Source organism: Astatotilapia calliptera, chromosome 5 (assembly GCF_964374335.1).
Source record: "Astatotilapia calliptera chromosome 5, fAstCal68.1, whole genome shotgun sequence".
Classification (NCBI taxonomy): domain Eukaryota; kingdom Metazoa; phylum Chordata; class Actinopteri; order Cichliformes; family Cichlidae; genus Astatotilapia; species Astatotilapia calliptera.
The window spans coordinates 36418436-36436523 of NC_137426.1; the positions used below are offsets into that span (position 1 = coordinate 36418436).

Genomic DNA, 18088 nt, shown 5'->3' on the forward strand with positions numbered 1-18088 from the left:
CAATGAAAATTATTTTAAATGTACATTTGGAAAACAAATTCTTTACTGAAGTGAAGCCACATGCACTCAGTAGGAGTTTGGTACAGCTACAAATAATTTCTTGGCCTCCTTGAAGTATGGGGATTATGGTAACTACGTACAGCACACTAAAACTTATGATGCATGACACTTAGTCAAGCATTAAACAGAGTAAGAGTGGATGAGTTATAATTTGCATGACTTAATATTTCAACATTAACGGTTTACCTTGTGAAGAGATTAAGACTCCTCACTAAGCGGGGCGGCTGCAGTCCCATAGGAGGAAGCTTTAAAGTGAAAAAGTTTATGTAGAGAGAATAACACTGAAATTCATTTCTGAATTATTTCTAACACAGAAAAGGAATTAACTTAACACACTGCACAACTTCAATTTACCTTATTTATTAATTTTTCACGCACAACTACCCTTCCCACCTATTGTCATTGCAAAACATGTAGATGAGTTTATTGGTCATTTTCTGACATTTGCATATTGTTTTCATTTGTTTTGCTTATTTTCTTCTGGCATCTGCTTGCGTGACACAAGAAACTGACTGGATCCACTGTGAGAGGACAAATTCAGTTACTTGGCAGGAGTTTCCAGCAAGAGTCAGAAGTACCTACTTCAAAGTACAAAGACATCTTCGGGGCAGAAGATGTCCACCTGTAACCCTGACTAAAGCCATGCAGGAGGGGATCTCAGGATCCAGACACCAGTGGATAGTTCTCACGTTTTTAAAAGCCTTGCATAGATTTGCATTTCAAATTTTTAGTTTGTTGTTGCTAGAAGATTGTAGTGATTAAGAAACCAGATTATAAAGTGCATGTTGATCATTTCTGGGTAATGAATTGGAAAGAAAATGTAAAGAACTGTAGCACAAAGTAGACGCAGTGTAAAGGAAGGTGTATGGATGTAAATAATGTCCTATATGTCAATGGACTGATTGCACTCAGTCCAAAGACATATACTGAAAACCTGTCCAACAATTTGTGAGTACAAGAAAATAATTATTAGCATACAATGTGTTAAATTTGCTTAGATGAGAGGGTCCAGCAGTAGATGAGAGGAATAGGGAAGGATTTATCTGTGTTTCAGTTTGGCTTAGCTGTAGCCTGAGAGTGCGTGTAATTGTTTAGAGGGAAAGGAATTTATGGACACTGGGGGTCTGCCTGTCATGAAAGGAGACAGGAAGCTACAGTTGGGGATTGCTGATGCTGATGCTTGTACCTTTAATAAAAACTCATAATTGTTATAACTTAGAAGAAGGTTTGCAGGAGACTCTCCACATGCTTATCTGTAAATGTAAGACAATAAGAGGCCAATGGCCCAGTGGATGCAGAGTGGGGGTCTCAGTGTTTGTAATATGTTAACTCTGGTTTGTATGTTGTCTAAAGGAATTTGGTGTAGCTTGGGTGGGGAGATTACTTTTATGACCGGCAGGAAGTCACGTATACCGACACACACAGTCCTTTGACTGTTACACTCACACACCCACATGCACACTCACTCACGTGCACACATACACACAGGTACGCGCACACAGTCACTCACGTGCACTCACATAGACACACGGGTACGCGCACACACAGGCACTCACGTGCTCGTGCATACACACAGAGACACAGAGTTTGCAGCACACCGTGGGGGTTTTATGATGGGGTGGCTTCTATAAAGCTGACTGTAACAAACAAAGGAGTGAAGATCTGCAGAGGGACACTGGCCTTGCACGTGTCCCCTTCTAGAAGATGCATGCTTAAATGAAGATGATTAAAGATGAATAAAGGTTTTTGTGAAAATGACTACTGAGTCAGGTACCGTCTCTGGATGCCCAAGGAATAAAAGAACCGGGGTGAAACCGATTTCATAACACAGACTAGACAGGTGCCTCCTTACGAGCAAGCACTTTGGTGACAGTCGGAAAGAAAAACGCCCTTTAAACAGGAAGAAACCTCCAGCAGAACCAGGCTCAGGCAGGGGTAGGCAGGGGTGAGGGGAGGAAGACAGGGCCAAGATAAAATGTGGATGTTAGAGTTTGTATTGTTGATTGTCATTTATGCTTAGAAATATTTAACCATAGATGCTTAGAGGTGTATAATCAATTGTGTAGTGATAAGTTGTGTGATCTTTAACAGGCTACAGAGGCTTGGTGTGCATTCCACACTAGAATGCACACCTACATCCTGGGAGCACGGGAAGAGGTCGCATCTTGTCTTAATTGTTTTATGGTAGGATTAACGTAGCTACGTCTGTTCTAGTCTAAGTGCTTTTCTGTTTAGATGAACTGCTGGACTTCCTCACCGGGGGGGGGTCTAGTCTACCCTCTTCCTGACCAAGGATGTTTGACCCTTTGATCAGCAACACACACACACACACACACACACACACACACACACACACACACACACACACACAGGCAAGGTACTCTTTGTTTGTATGTAGACGTCGTATGTTAATGAACCTATGCATATTCATGTAACCTCAATAAAAGGACAGTGTTACGGGAGGACGGAGAGACCAACTGGAGTCAAGCGGTTGTCCGGTTCTCTCCCGTGCACGAGTAACATGAAGAACTTTGCCTATTTGTGTCTTGCTTAGCAGTGTAATTATATTGTCTTAACGTTCCAGCGAATAGGTTTATGCTACAAACCTATCATTAATTGGTCCTTCGATGCCGGAGCCCTGGAATCGCATTCACCGAGGGGAGGAGAGGCACGCTGAAAGCCTGACGTCAGCCAGGAAGTTCCTGTGGATTCGCGGTCTGTCTTTTCTCCTCGATGAATGACGGTCGGCGGGATTCGGGCTGATATTACACTCTAAGCAACGCCAAGTAAGTTTAAAGAGGCCGACTCTATAACCGTGTCGTTGTGCAGTCTCCGCCGCTGTGTGAGGCGTTGAGAAGAGGCCGACTCTATAACCGTGTCGTTGTGCAGTCTCCGCCACTGTGTGAGGCGTTGAGAAGAGGCCGACTCTATAACCGTGTCGTTGTGCAGTCTCCGCCACTGTGTGAGGCGTTGAGAAGTTCGCTACTTTGTGTAGCGATACCCGGGTTCCTTGCTACTTTGTGGAGCAAGAGGTTCCTCGCTACTTTGTGTGGCTAGAGGTGAGTTCTCCGCCGCTTTGTGGGGCGTTGAGAAGTTCCGCGGGGTCCAGATTGTGCTGGACGATAGGCCTATTTTGTGTTGTTTTTGTTGTCGTCGTCGTCGTTGTTGTTGTTGTTGTTGTTGTGTGAGTGTGTGCGGAGCAGAACATGTGGTCTGTGACACCGACTGTTGTTGTTATCATGGGTTTCTAAGCAACCAAGAGTGAGTCGGAGGGAGACAGACGTTTGTGCTGGACTTTGCTCCTGGCAGCACAAAGTATTTATGTAAAAAAGAGAGGGAGCGACGGCTCCACAGCTGCGCGGGTTCACGCGAGCGCGGTCACGCGGGTTTCACGCGGACCTGAGCCGTGCGGTTAATCGCAGGCTTAAAAATGGAAGAGATTAAAATGTTAGAAGTTTTCAGAAAACACACCAGCCTTGGAGAGCTGTGGAGAAGGCCAGCCCACATCAGCAGCTATGCTCTGGTGGGTGGCTGTCCCCCCACCCCTTGCTGACACAAAACGTTAACTCTTCAGCCTGTGTGCCAGACCATAGACGTAATTGAGGTGGATAGTTGTTAAAAGTCATCTACATTACGCTTGTGGTTGCTTAAATTCAGTACAATGACATGTGAGGTGAAGTGATATAGATAAATATTTAAACTAATGAAGTGCATAGAGGCACTTGACCTGTGTGGAAGACTGTCGTCTCATTATGAGCCATTGTTGAGATATAGAGCACACCTGTGAAAACAACTAATATGGTGAACCCTGTATGAAACATCTAAAAGTACATGATGGAGAAGCTGAGTTGAATATGAAAGTGTAAGACTTTGCCGCTGTGGGCAGAGCAACTACTGTGTGATGTTGCGTTGCAGTTTTTTTTTTCTTCTTCTGAGCTGATGAGCAGGCTACACATTATCAGATCGAGAGCTGTCTGAGAACTACTCTAAGAGAGGGAAACAGCGCTATGATAACTGTGATAACTGGAGTGTGCAACGTTTCCATGAGCAGTTTTCCTGCATCTTGACTTGTGTGTAGAGTGTTCATAACATCAGCATCATGTGTTTGATTATTTGTTTGTTGGGTTGAAAAATAGTTAAATAAACTGGTGATCATATTTACGGATCACCATGGCGCATATCATCAGCCATGTGATTTATTTTTGCAGATGACAAAGTGAGTGTGAATGTGTCTGACATCACAGTGTTTTTGTGCACTGTGCAAGAGTAATTGCCTTTGATTGTGAGTGACAGCGGTGATTTTGCAGGTCACCAGCTATTGTAAATAAAAAAAAATAAAAAAAGAGTGAATAAGAGGGAGAATTTATATTGTAGGAAAAAATAATCATAGGAAAAAGGTTTTGTGTTGATCAACCAAAAAAAACAACTATAATTTCATTTTCTGCTTTTAAGAAAGGACTGTTCACAAAAACACAGAGCGAGAGAGAGAGAGAGATATGTGTTGATTAAGCAGTGATGATAATAATGAAATGTCTTAGTTTGTCACTTTCAGGTGAAAAGCAGACCTGAATCAATTTTCCACATGCAGCGGTCGGAAGAAAGTTATAGTTTAACATCATTGGAAACATGCAGGCCAAGTTTCTGGCTGACTTATTTACAGCGCCATGTGTCTCTCAACCTCACAAGCGAGCTCACTCCTCCCTGAAGATAAGGAATGCAGCTCCATGATAAAGAGACAGCAGCAAGTCCTGAGCACAAAAAGTCCCAGCAAAGCAGCAGCAATGTGGATAAACAGCAGCAGCAGAAAGCAAACCCATCTTCCTGTCTGATTGGATGAATTCCACGGAGGGGCGAGCAAGATGGCGGTGGCAGCATGTTGAAATGCTCAAAAAGGACTGAGTGACTCGGGCAAGCCACATGCAGCTAGCATGCTGGCTAGCGACATGAAAGAAATGGACCCTTCATGATGCGTTCAACGTGCCAGCGCTGTGGTGGGAAAGGCTCCATCATAAACACGCCCTGCGCCCTGCGCCGAGGTTCAGGCCAAGAAGAAGAAGACGATGACTTCCAAGCCCAAGAAGGTCGGCCTCAGCGTGGGCGAGCTGATTGTGAAAGCCGTGGCCGCTTCCAAGGAGCGCAACGGCCTGTCTGTGGCCGCCCTCAAGAAGGCTCTGGCTGCCAGAGGCTACGATGTGGACAAGAACAAGGCCCGTGTCAAGACCGCCATCAAGAGTCTGGTGGCGAAGGGCACTCTGGTGCAGATCAAGGGCACCGGGGCCTCCGGATCCTTCAAGATGAACAGGGTTACTGAGACCAAAGCTAAGACGCCCGCCGCGGCCAAAGCCAAGAAACCGGCAGCAGCTGCTAAGAAGTCGCCCAGGAAGGCAGCAGCAGCAGCACTTCAGCCACTAGCACGAAGTCAACCGCATCAGAGGACAATAGTGAGAGTGGCTGTGACTTCACTGTGCATGTGAAGAAAACGTTTGAGGAGAACTGAACAGTTGGAGTTTGACATTTGCCACCTGTGGAGTAAAATGGCAAGAAGAGACAGTGGGACACAGGACAAAGCTGAAGGAGAACTGCCGGCTGTTGGACTGTTGAAGTGGGAGAGGACAACAGAGTGAGAAGACTAGGTGAGAACACATAGGAATTATTTAATGTGGGAAATCAAAATTTGGGTTAGCAAACCTGGGGAAAAGAAAACTGACTGCTTAAGTTGGAAAATTGAGACGGAGTCTGAAACATTGCGAAAATAGAAACATATACAAAATCACACACACAAGCAGAACATGCATTAACCCTACTAACAATTCCAAACACAAAATGACTCATGAAGACTCATAGCACATTAGTTAAGAAATGATTAAATAATAGTAGAGAAGTGTGTAGGAAAGGCAGCTTTAAGAACATGCTCTGCTGGAGATGCAGCTCCACAGACATGCATTAGACCTGCCTAATAACACAAACACATGTAATGAAAATTAGCTTGTTATCTTTCATCAGTGTTACAATAGTGTCAATTTAGCAGACACTTGTTATCAAATGCTGAATTTATCCTAAAGAAAAAAATTGACTCTCCAAGTTGCAGGACAACAATTTAACTTTTGTGGGAAAAAAAAAAAAAAAAAATCCTGGTTTGATAAATCAGTGATCAGACAATAAATTTAGTTGTTAAAATGGTAAATTGGGAGAAGCTTCCTGCTTGATTGAGGCAGCACATGTAATTTACTGTATGAGGGAAATTGTCTTTTGTGATACTATTTTGAACATGCTTTTCTGTCGTCCTGTCAACTTAGTGGGTTAATAGCTGATATGCAAATTAGTTGATCGGTTTTAGATTAATGAAAGGTGACTGAATTCTAGCACGAGTGAATGAGATGTGTTGGAGTTTGTTGTGTGTTGAGTAGAGACTCTAAAACACTGAGTTTCCTGCTTTGATGTGCGAGTGATTCCTGTATTTAGATACACAACTCTGAATACATCAGAACGAACGTTTTTTGTGAAGTGCATGACAGCATGTCACATGTTTTATGATGAAGGGAAAAGGAAAATTGAATAAAATAGATCTGTGGCCTAAATGAGTGAAGAGCACAGACCTGGTAATTAAACTCATAGCTAATAAGACATTAGGATTATGTTGTGTGTTGTGCAGCTGATGGTTGATTTGGAGTGAATCTAGCTGATGATTTTTCTTTTGTTGTGAAGTCGAGCCTGCCGATTAGTATGATGGTATGATAAACCATGCTAATGGTATGATTTACCTGAGATGAGGAGCTTGTGTCATGACTTAACAAGGCCTTTTTATTTTGATACTTTCACAGTGCACTGAGAGTTTGGTTTGATAATCTCTGTTCTTTAAGCAGATCTGCAAGTCGGGAATTAAAAGCGCTACACGTCGTCGAGAAAATTGTGCCAAGTGAGTTCTCCACATTTAAATGGACTCTGGAGAAAGCCACTTATTTGGGACAATTATTAAATGACAGTCCCAGTCCAAAAGGATTCAGCGATGTAATCCAAACTAAAGTTCTTCTTTTTCTTTTTGAAATGACGTCATTTTGCTGAGAGTGGAAACTAAATGCGACGATAGGTTCCACTATCAGCAAAGAAAGAAAGAATGAATGCATGAATGAGTGAGTGAAAGGAAAACAAACTGACTGACTGGTAAAAAGCTGACAAAAGCTGACAAGACTTTACTGATGTAACACGACTGTGTGAAGTTGACCCCCGCCTGGCAGGGGTGCAGATGAGTCTGTGTGTGCTTCCTTTTACAGGAGCAGAAAGATGACAGCAACACTCGAGGTTGCGTGATGATTTAACCTTTTAAATGCCATTTTCTGTGTCTGTGCATTTATCAGGTGTGTTATTCATAGGCTTGAGTTGCTCACAGAGATAACTGTGACAAAGTATGCATACGCCTGCGCAAGCGCTAATATTTGCATTTTCTTTTCTTGCAGCATGCCAGTTCTTCATGTGAATTGATGATGCGATTTATACCAGGACAACTGGTTGATGTTTTTTCCTACTACAGGATTTCTGGGTTTATGTGTGAGGAAAACTGTGTTTACAGGTTATGAGTGGTGATGCTGTTGCATTGTGTTGATGGGAAAATGTGAAGGTTACTTTGATAATGTGAATAACATGTGTGAAATTTCCTGTGTTGAGAACTGGTGTTACTTCTTTCCACAGCTAGGGTTGACTTTATGGTGTTTTTATGGCACCTCTGGAACCTGTTGACCTGTGTCTGACCTCTGTCTGACTACAGTCAATGTGTATTGCTAATGTTAGTTTCTTTGAGAATGCTGTGGAAGATTCAGCTGAAACGGACAAGTGACATGAGTGACACAAATAAGAGTTTACGTGTTTATGGAATAGTTTATTATGGGCTCATTTGCTGGCCACTTTTGAACCCATAATAATAATAATAATAATAATATATGAGTGGAGTGACTTTGCTTAAGAGAAGTCACTGATTACATTAATGTTAACGGAGTACATGGGATAATCCATGTCTGAGGCGACTTATGAAAATACTTGTAGTTTACTGATTTGAGAAAACCTGCACATGACACTTGTCTTGCTGATGTTGAATGCTTCTTGTCCTTATGATACAATTGTTTATAGGTATGGAGTTTGATTTTACTTCCAGATTTTGTTTTCCAGGCCATGATGGTGTGTATGCAGGCTCCTGGGAGAGCCAGGTGTTAAGCAAACTTAATATGCAAAGCACACTAACATTTTCATTGCAGGATTATGGGTCCAGGGTGGTGCTGCTCCAGGGGAGGAGATGCCCTGATGTTGCCTGGGACATGATCTAGCTAATCTTTTTCTTTAAGACAGGGATCCAGGTTTGGTGAGTTGACGCATGGGAATGTCCATGCGTCAAGAGGAGGGGTCCAAGGATTAACATTAAACAATGTTTACTATTATTGTTGCAGTGATTTGTGTGATTAGCCGTTTATTTACAAGTATTAAACCTATGCAAGTGGTGCACCCATGTTCAGATGAGGCTTTGATGGCCTATAAGTGAAGTTCACTGAACTAAAGAATGTGGTTTGATGATTGTTGACATACTCTCCAAATAGTTTGTCTTCCTAGCAAGGAAATACAGGTGCAGCAGTAATCTCCTGAGAAATCTTCAGAGGCCCAGTGAGAAGCGCATAGCTGACAGGACCAGGCAGTGGTTGAGGTCAAAGATCAAGCTGGTTGGGGCCCATCATGAAATCAGACCTTGGAGCCACAGCAAGGACCATGAAACTGCCTGCAAAATAGAGGAGAGGATCGTCCACAAGATGGGAGGCCAGGAGAGAGGCTTCAGGAGGATCAGAGATCATCTTCAGCACAGTAGACATGACACGGAGAGCTGTGCTACTGAGTTTTCAGGAGGTTTTAAATAAAATGAAAGATTCAATATTGACGCTGAGGAAGACAACTAAGGTGTACGACGTGCTCTGCCTTAAACCTTCAGCAGCGTTGGAACATGAAAGCTCGTGGGATGAGGGGAGCGTGCCAAGCTCTATCGACAGCGCAGAAGGAGTTCGAGGATGACATCATGATTCTGTGAAAGCACAGGAACCAGAAGCTATGGTGGTGATGACAGCAGTTTCCTATGAACATCACCTAATGCTGTGCCACTATACTGTGCATACGATGACACTCTGAAGGCTGCTGGGATCATAACAGCAGTAAGACAACTGAACCCTGCACCCTTTCCACAGAGGTGTTTCTCTGCAGAGCGTGGACAATTAAGGAGTCATAAATATCCCCCTCACAAGACGAAGGTCTGAAGTCAGGTGATGGGGGCTGGTAAGAGGCCATAAAACTAGAGTGCTGAGAGGTCTGCAGCTTTGGAAATAGCTGAGACCCATGTTGACAAACAACAAAACTAACTGGTATGTTTGAATGTTTATTCTACATACATTTGGACTCTGGTCCTATGGACAACGAAACAACTAGAAGAGACATTCATGACGCCCTGCAGAACTCAAACCACTCTGCAGAGAGACATGTGATTTGCACACCCGGAGGAAGCATCACCAAGCTGAGATGTTTTTGAAAATGTTACTTTCTTAGTTTCACTATTAAATTAACAATTTCTTTGGTTGCTCGTAAGATGCAGTTTGCCATGAGATGAGCTCAATGAATGGGGTAACTGCTAATACATTTGTTAAACTGTGTACTTTTGCAATAATTTAGGGTAATTTGACATATGCTGAGTATAAAAATGTTTGCATTGAAACTGTCAGACATGAGGTATTCATAACTGGGAACTTTTCTAGCATAAAGGTCAAAAACGGGGGAATGTTAGAGTTTGTATTGTTGATTGTCATTTATGCTTAGAAATATTTAACCATATATGCTTAGAGGTGTATAATCAATTGTGTAGTGATAAGTTGTGTGATCTTTAACAGGCTACAGAGGCTTGGTGTGCATTCCACACTAGAATGCACACCTACATCCTGGGAGCACGGGAAGAGGTCGCATCTTGTCTTAATTGTTTTATGGTAGGATTAACGTAGCTACGTCTGTTCTAGTCTAAGTGCTTTTCTGTTTAGATGAACTGCTGGACTTCCTCACCGGGGGGGGGTCTAGTCTACCCTCTTCCTGACCAAGGATGTTTGACCCTTTGATCAGCAACACACACACACACACACACACACACACACACACACACACACAGGCAAGGTACTCTTTGTTTGTATGTAGACGTCGTATGTTAATGAACCTATGCATATTCATGTAACCTCAATAAAAGGACAGTGTTACGGGAGGACGGAGAGACCAACTGGAGTCAAGCGGTTGTCCGGTTCTCTCCCGTGCACGAGTAACATGAAGAACTTTGCCTATTTGTGTCTTGCTTAGCAGTGTAATTATATTGTCTTAACGTTCCAGCGAATAGGTTTATGCTACAAACCTATCAGTGGAAGACAGCCAGAGATTAATAACAACTTCTGGTTAAATGCAAAATGGTGTATAAACACATAGTGAGTGACAAAAGGTCAGTGAAGAAGAAACACTTAGTGTATCATGGGAAGCACCCAGCAGCCAAGGTCTATTGCAGCATCACTAAGGGAGGATTTAGGGTCACCTTATCCAGCCCTAACTATATGTTTAAGCAAAACATATAGTGGTGGTGGTCAGAGGGCCCGGTGGCGCCAGTGTCCGGCAGCCTCGCCTCTGTCAGTGCGCCCCAGGGCGGCTGTGGCTATAATGTAGCTGCCATCATGTGTGTGTGAATGGGTGGATGACTGGATGTAGTGTAAAGCGCTTTGGGGTCCTTAGGGACTAGTAAAGCGCTATACAAATACAGGCCATTTACCATTCAAAAAAAAGGACATTTTTAACCTAATCTTAAAAGTAGAGATAGTGTCTGACTCCCGAATCCAAATTAGGAGCTGTTTTCACAGGAGAGGGAACTGGAAGCTGAAGGCTCTGCCCCTCATTATTGAGAATAAAGTGCCCTATTCAGGTGATCAGTATTAGGTCTTTAAGAAAAGATGGGGCGTGAAGTTGGAAATATGCTCTCTCTGTCTAGGCCAGGGGTGCATGCGGCTCTTTAGTCCTTATACTGCGGCTCCGCGTGGTTTGGGAAAACAATTATAAGTATTTAACTTAAGTGTATTTTATTTGTGTTCGTATTTTTAAATTGTGGTTGTAAATTGGAAGATTATTGTGATATTGAAATCTAAAAATAAAATTATATGTTATTATTTTTCATTGCTGAAAATAAGCGTCACACTCGCATAAACCATACCCGCCGAAATGCCCTGCATTTATGGAGACTTTCAACCCCAAGGATCCACATACGTATGTGAGCAGCTATTCTCCACCGTGAACTATGGTAAAAACAAACACTGCTCACGCCTCACAGATGACAGCTTACAGTCCTGCGTAAAGATGAAAGTGACTCCGTACAGCCTCGATTTGCAGGTTCAGGGGCAGAAGTCCCATTGTAAACATACCACGGCAGACCCGACGATGTTTCCGTGAACATGCTTTTCAGCATCTCTTTATTGACCACTTTTCACACATGGTTGCTTACCCACACAGCCTGGTGTAGCTTTTCAGCTCACAGCCCAACACACACCAACACAACAGCAGAGAGAGCACAGACTTTAAGGCGAGGAGGCTTGATTGCAGATACCGCTCAGGTGCGTCCGCCTCCCCTACAGCGGCAGACCACGCCCCGCCACACACATTAACCACGTAAAATAAATATTTCAGATATTTTGCAGATATTTATTTTTCCTTTTTTTCTTTAGCAGCGTAGTACTTTTTTCCAAATATTTTTAAAATTCAGGTCAAGGCTGCGAAATTCCAAAGGTGATATAAGCTTGACGGTCACTACAGTTTTTGTTTGCTATAAGAATAATTTAAGTTCAGCTTCAGCGTCATTTAAAAGCGACCTTCAACTGGGTGTATCTCCTTTTTGTTAGTTCAAAATGTGTTCATTATATAAATAAAATTAAATTTTCTCTGTAGCACTTCATGGATTTCATAAGCAACACAATTTAGCTGTTTATACAAAGCATAAAGGTAAAAAACAATAACAGTGTTATCTTCATTTTAGATGCCAAAAAGTATTTGCGGCTCCCAGTGTTTTCTTTTCCATGGAAACTGGGTCCAAATGGCTCTTTGGGTGTTAAAGGTTGTTGACCCCTGGTCTAGGCCATGTGTCTGTCATGACTCTCGCTGCAGCATTTTGGATCAACTCACGGCTTTTCGGGGATTTTTTTTAGGACATCCTGATAATAATGAATTATTGTAGCTCAGCCTAGAAGGAATAAATACATGAACTTATTTTTCAGTATCACCCTGAGACAGGATGGTTCTAATTTTAGAGATGCTGTGCCAATGAAGGAAAGCAATCCTACCTATTTGTTTAATATTTGCATTGAAGGACATTTTCAAAATGGTCAAAAGTGACTTATATTGTTACTGGAGGTCAAGAAAATGCAATCCAGCGTAAGCATCTGGTTAGACACAAGATCTTTAGAAATTTGTTGTAATTAGATGCTAACCTCCGCTTATCTGAATTTAGAAGCAGAAAATTAGACGATCCTGACCAACTAGACTTTATGTCTTTGAAACATTTGAGACATTACTGCTGTTTAACTAATTGGTTTGTGTTGTGTTATTTGGCTTTATGTATATAAAAAGCTGGGTATCATCTGCAAAGCCGGGAAAATATATGATATTCCTTCTAATGGTACTCCTTCGGGCACGGATTGTCAACCTTTAACATCAAAAGTTGTTGAAGCTCCTCCTGCCAAGGGAGAGAGATGGGCAGGTGGCAGGTGTAATTGGGAGATGCCAAATCAACATATATAGTATATGTACTAATAGGCATGGTTAACCCTACTCTGTGGCTCGTGAGCCACGGGTTGCTGACCTCTAGCCTAGGGAAAGGATGCATAATGTGAACATAATTGGTCCTAGCATAGAGACTTGTGGAACTCCGTAATTCACCTCTGTGTGTGAAGAAGACTCCCCATTTACATGAACAAATTATAGTGTGTTAGATAGAAATGATTCAAACTTTAATACCTACAGTATGCTCTAATCTTGTCATGGTCCTGGGCCATGTTGGCCCAGTATTCTTGGTTCCTTGTATTTTCGCTCCTTATTTAGGCCATGTTTTCTGAGGTGTCCTGTTGTGGTGTTCCCTAAGTGTTTTCCCTTTGTGACTCTTACCCCCTTTGTGCCCCTCTGTGTATTTATGAGCTCTCGTCTCTCTTTGTGTTTAGTCCATGTTTCCCCCAGCCTGTTATGTCTGTGTTCTCCCCGTGCTCTCTCTCCTCCTGTCTGAACCTCTGTGTACTTCCTGTTTTACTTTGACAGTCTCTCGTCAGTATGCGTCATGTTGTGTTCACTCCTGCCCTGTCTCGTTATGTTTATCAGTGTCACCTGTGTTCCCCACCTGTGTGTAATCTCCTTGTGTTCTCTGATTGTATTTAAGTTGTGTCTTCTGTCATGGTAGTTGCTGGTTCGTCTGTGTTGTTTCCCCTCGGTCTCCCTGCGTCTTCCCGTATGTATTTCCCCGGACCTCCCTGCATCCTCGTTTCTGGTTTGTGTTATTAGTTCTACCCAGTTTAGGTTTTCCTGTTTCATGGTACCCACACCGTTGCTGTTTGTATTTTCGGTTGTCAAATAAACACTCATCTGCACCAGAGCTGCCGCATTTTGGGTCCTATTTCAACTCCACACGGCTTGCCCCGCAAACCGTGACAGAACGAACCAGCCACCATGGACCCAGCGGCAGTCAATCCGTCCGAGGAGCTCCAGGATGACATCGGCTACAATGTGGAGATCCTCCTCGGGCTGTGGCTGGAGAATCCTCCGTACGAGCTTCGCCGCGCCGTGGAAGGTCGGCTACAACGGCTCTTTTCTGGCCTGCCATGGCTACTAAATTCACTTCCTCCGACCATGCAGGCTTTTCTCCGGCACACACCCCACCTTCTCTCAGCCACTCCCGCCTCGCTGCCCGACTCGCCGGATGCGATCTTGCCCGGCCCGTCGGAGCCGTCTGCGGGGAGGAAACGCCGATCGCGCCGCAAGCGCGCCACCCCACAGCTGGACGTTCGGACTTCTAATTCGCCGGCTGTGGCGAGTGAGGACTGTTTTCCATTTGCGGACTGTATGACTGTTCATTCAGGGGCGGTGTTCTGTGCGGCAGATGACTTTGTGAACAGCATATCACCTCCCCCGCAGCCACTCTCAGCACAGTTAGCTCCCCCGCAGCCACTCTCAGCCCAGTTAGCTCCCCCGCAGCCACCCTCAGCTCAGTCTCCAGTGCCACCCTCAGCTCAGTCTCCAGTGCCACCCTCAGCTCAGTCTCCGGTGCCACCCTCAGCTCAGTCTCCAGTGCCACCCTCAGCTCAGTCTCCAGTGCCGCCTGTAGCGCAGGCCCCAGTAGCTCCAGTGCCGCCTGTAGCGCAGGCCCCAGTAGCTCCAGTGCCGCCTGTAGCGCAGGCCCCAGTAGCTCCAGTGCCGCCTGTAGCGCAGGCCCCAGTAGCTCTGGCTCCAGCATTACCGGTTCCACTCGTTCACTCCATGCAGGGAGAAAGCCTAAGTCCTACTCAAGGTGCTTTTCATGGTTCAGCCGCCATTGGCACTGTTTGCCGCTCCAGGGCTTCCCCAGAGGCTAGGTCCCAGTCCTCAGCTGATTCTGGACCCCTGGAGTTTAAGCAGCCACCTGGGAAGTGCCCCGTGTCAGTGTTGTCTGAGCAGGGCCAGTGCTCAGCACAGCACCCATTTCCTTCATGTCTGCCAGTGGACTCCATGCCTGCTGGCTTTGTGATGGCTTCTGCTGGAGGGTCCAAGGGGCCCGTCCAGCCTTCGTCTCGTGTCTCCGCTGGAGGGTCCGACGGACTGCTCCGGCCTTTGTCTCCTGTTTCAGCTGGGGGGCCCAGGAGAGCAGCTAGTCAGTTACAGAAGAGTATGCCTCTTATCAGAGTAAATCAAAGAAAAATGCCAGGTGAAACCATGAGGTATGGTGTGAAAGGTGGCCTCTACTCAGCATCTTCACAAAAGCTTCCATTGAAGACAGAATGCAGTCAAACAGAAGGTGACAGCCTCCTTGAAACAGAAAATTAATCAGAACCAGCAGATGGATACGCTACTGTATTATCGTTCTGCCCTGGTGTCGCAACATACTCAGCAAAACTCACAATAATGGAACATGGAGGCAAGCCTCTCTCAGTTGCAGCTTTGCAGACAAGGGGACTGAATCAGTCTAGTAGTTACAAAACAGTGGGGTGGAACATGGAAGGGCCTCATGCTCTGTTGCTGTTCAGGCTAAAGGGTGATTTACAGCATGAACTGTAAGGAGTATAGCACTGGGCAGTGGAGTGGATAGAAGCTGGATAAATGTGTTGTCCAGAGACCAAGGATTCACGACAGCCACAACCAGAGGCCATTATCCAAACACTTCTGGACTTGTTCCAATGAATATCCAAAGCGTGAATGTGCCCACATGGAAAAAGAATTGATACTTCAGCTACGAAGAGCACTAACCGCCATGGAGAAAATGGAGAAAGAGGCTAGAGGTCAAGATTAAGGCAACAGGAAGGGAAGGTAGCCAACTATTGTAGCTGCAGAAAGGTGTGATGAAGACAGGGATCCCTAAGAGGTACAGCAAGCTGCCATACCTGAGGCCTTGAAAACTGCCTTAGCTAGCCACCTGAAAAGGTATACCAGACAGATAGGTGTACACTCAGTGACAGGGGAACAATACGACAAGAGCCCCACCAAGGCTGGGGACAGAGCAATATCGAAAGAGCATATGGGAGAAGGATGCAGCCCATAACAACAATGCTCAGTGGCTAGTGGATCCAAGAGCAGACCACAGCAACCTCCCTGAACAAGCTCTGGTAACCATTACAGTAGCAGACATCCAAGAAAGTTTCAAGCATGAAGAGTTTGATGCACCAGTGAGGACCCATGTGAGGCACACATGGATCTTGAAATGCCTGTACTCTGTGCCTGTCGATAATGACTGAACTGTATCCCTAAGGGATAATCCTTCCACCTTTCAGAGAAAACTAATTTCCGCCATTTGTATCCGTGACCTCAGTCCAATTTTAGCAAACAGATGAAACCTTGATTAATGCATTTATGGCATTTCTTAACAACGATGCACCATCTGGTGGCATTGAGGCATTTTGAACTCAAGTTACCAGCATTACGCATCAATTAAAATTTTACTAGACTAAACAACTAGTAAGGCTGGTACAGACTATTGATAACAGTGATAATTAGTCAGCTATTCGACTAGTCACACGCAGAGAGAGAGAGAGCGAGAGAGAGAGAGAGAGAGAGAGAGAGAGAGAGAGAGAGAGAGAGAAAAGAGTAGCAGGTCCAAGTTGAGTAAATGAAATGAAATTCATCTTAATCTTAGTTTTATTTGCAATCATACAGAATTTTATTCTGTCCTTAAGCACTTTCTAATTATTATGCACACATTCGCACTCCAGTGGATGCACTGGGGACAGTCAGTATCTTGCCCAAGGTTATTTTGACATGGAGATCGGAGGACCTAAGCTCGATGCCCCGAGAGACTGGTTGTCCTTTTTAAACATTATGACTTGACTTTCACGACTTAATTATACTTGAGAAAAACAGGATATTATGTAATAGTATCCAATGTTTACACTGAACAATGTTTACATCTAATAGCTATGTAAGGTTGAGATCATCAACTTGGGCTGCAGCTCTTCTCTTCTTGACTTTGGGATTAGTACCAGCTATGTTACTATTATACTGTTTAGGACGCCCCCAAGAGAACCTCGGCAAAAGTGAGGGGAACACAGACAGTTGTTGTGACAGTATTGAGAGTACCCTATACCCCGCCTCAGTGGAAGAAATGCATACAGGCATGTCATGTACAGATTCACAGTTTAACAATTCCATAAATCACCATTCTCTATTTGACCCACAGTGATAGATCCAAAATGCACCTGATACACCAGATAGAGATCCAATTTCACCCAGAACAGCATGTAAATGGTAAAACAACATTTGTAGCAGCTGTACACCACTACAAAATCTTTGAATATTTTCATTTTTGTATATGTCACTATAAAAGTGATTTCTAAAATGAACCAAAATCTCAAAATACAATAGCAAAACTGCCTGTTATAATAAATTGAGATGGTAAACATAGTCATCACACATCAGGGACATAATTATCCACTATATGTATAGGTAAACCATGCAATTATATGTATGTATGTATGTATTTATTTATTTTATTAACTGTTTGTTAATACTCAGACAGTGATAATAAAACTTTTAATAATAATTGTCAAAAGTGTGAAGAAGGCTGTCACCCAAAGGCATGTAAAACATTTTACCCTGCCAAATCACTGCCGCTTAACAATTTGATGAGTCATTAAATGACTGCGAGCTTCTAAATCTAGTGGGTATGAGTCAGAAGGCCAAACTAATAGTAGGGTTGATTCAGTCCCTGTGATAACAAAGGAAAACAGACAGTGGCATTGTAGAAAGAAAAGACAGAGACATTTCTACTTACACATCAAAGCGAAGGTTCTGCTTTTCCTCAAAGAAGAAATCAAGGACAAACTTCCTAACAAAGTCAGGGTTCAGTGTGTTATCGATCACTTCTGTCCGGCCAAACTAGAGAAAAAGACACAGACAAGAGAGACATTGAGGACAACAAAGTCAACAGCTATCAAGTCAGTCTGTTTGTTTAGTAACAGAGAAAGCACTTTCAGTAAACAAAGTGAAAAAAAGAGTGAAAAACACTGTTGCTTCTGCTGCAGTGCCTGTTTCGCTAGCTTTTCCTATAAGAGAACACTGTACTTGAGCATCAACTCACAAGCAGTGTTGGGCAAGTTACTTTGAAAAAGTAATTAGTTATAGTTACTTCTTCAAAGACTTTAACTGATCAAACACACACATCCACACATGTGCAATAACACTAAGTGCAATAATCTTTTCTGGCATCGTTGTATTTTTACTCAGTTGTATATAGCATTCGTATTCTATTTTTATCTTATTGTATATTTTT

General features: G+C 43.6%; 1 protein-coding gene and 1 pseudogene across 2 annotated transcripts in view; one reads left to right on the forward strand and one right to left on the reverse strand.

Annotated features, from left to right (window-relative positions):
• LOC113023039 (copine-9-like) overlaps positions 1 to 18088 on the reverse strand; it is a 193359-nt gene that overhangs the window by 137571 nt on the left and 37700 nt on the right. Inside the window, exon 4 of the mRNA XM_080302167.1 lies at positions 17591 to 17694. Within this exon, the coding sequence (XP_080158293.1) occupies positions 17591 to 17694 (104 nt within the window). The remainder of the gene's footprint in view (positions 1 to 17590; positions 17695 to 18088) is intronic.
• LOC145428986 (histone H1 pseudogene) lies at positions 2905 to 7911 on the forward strand (annotated as a pseudogene). The gene has a single exon (XR_013909348.1). The product of XR_013909348.1 is annotated as a histone H1 pseudogene (transcript).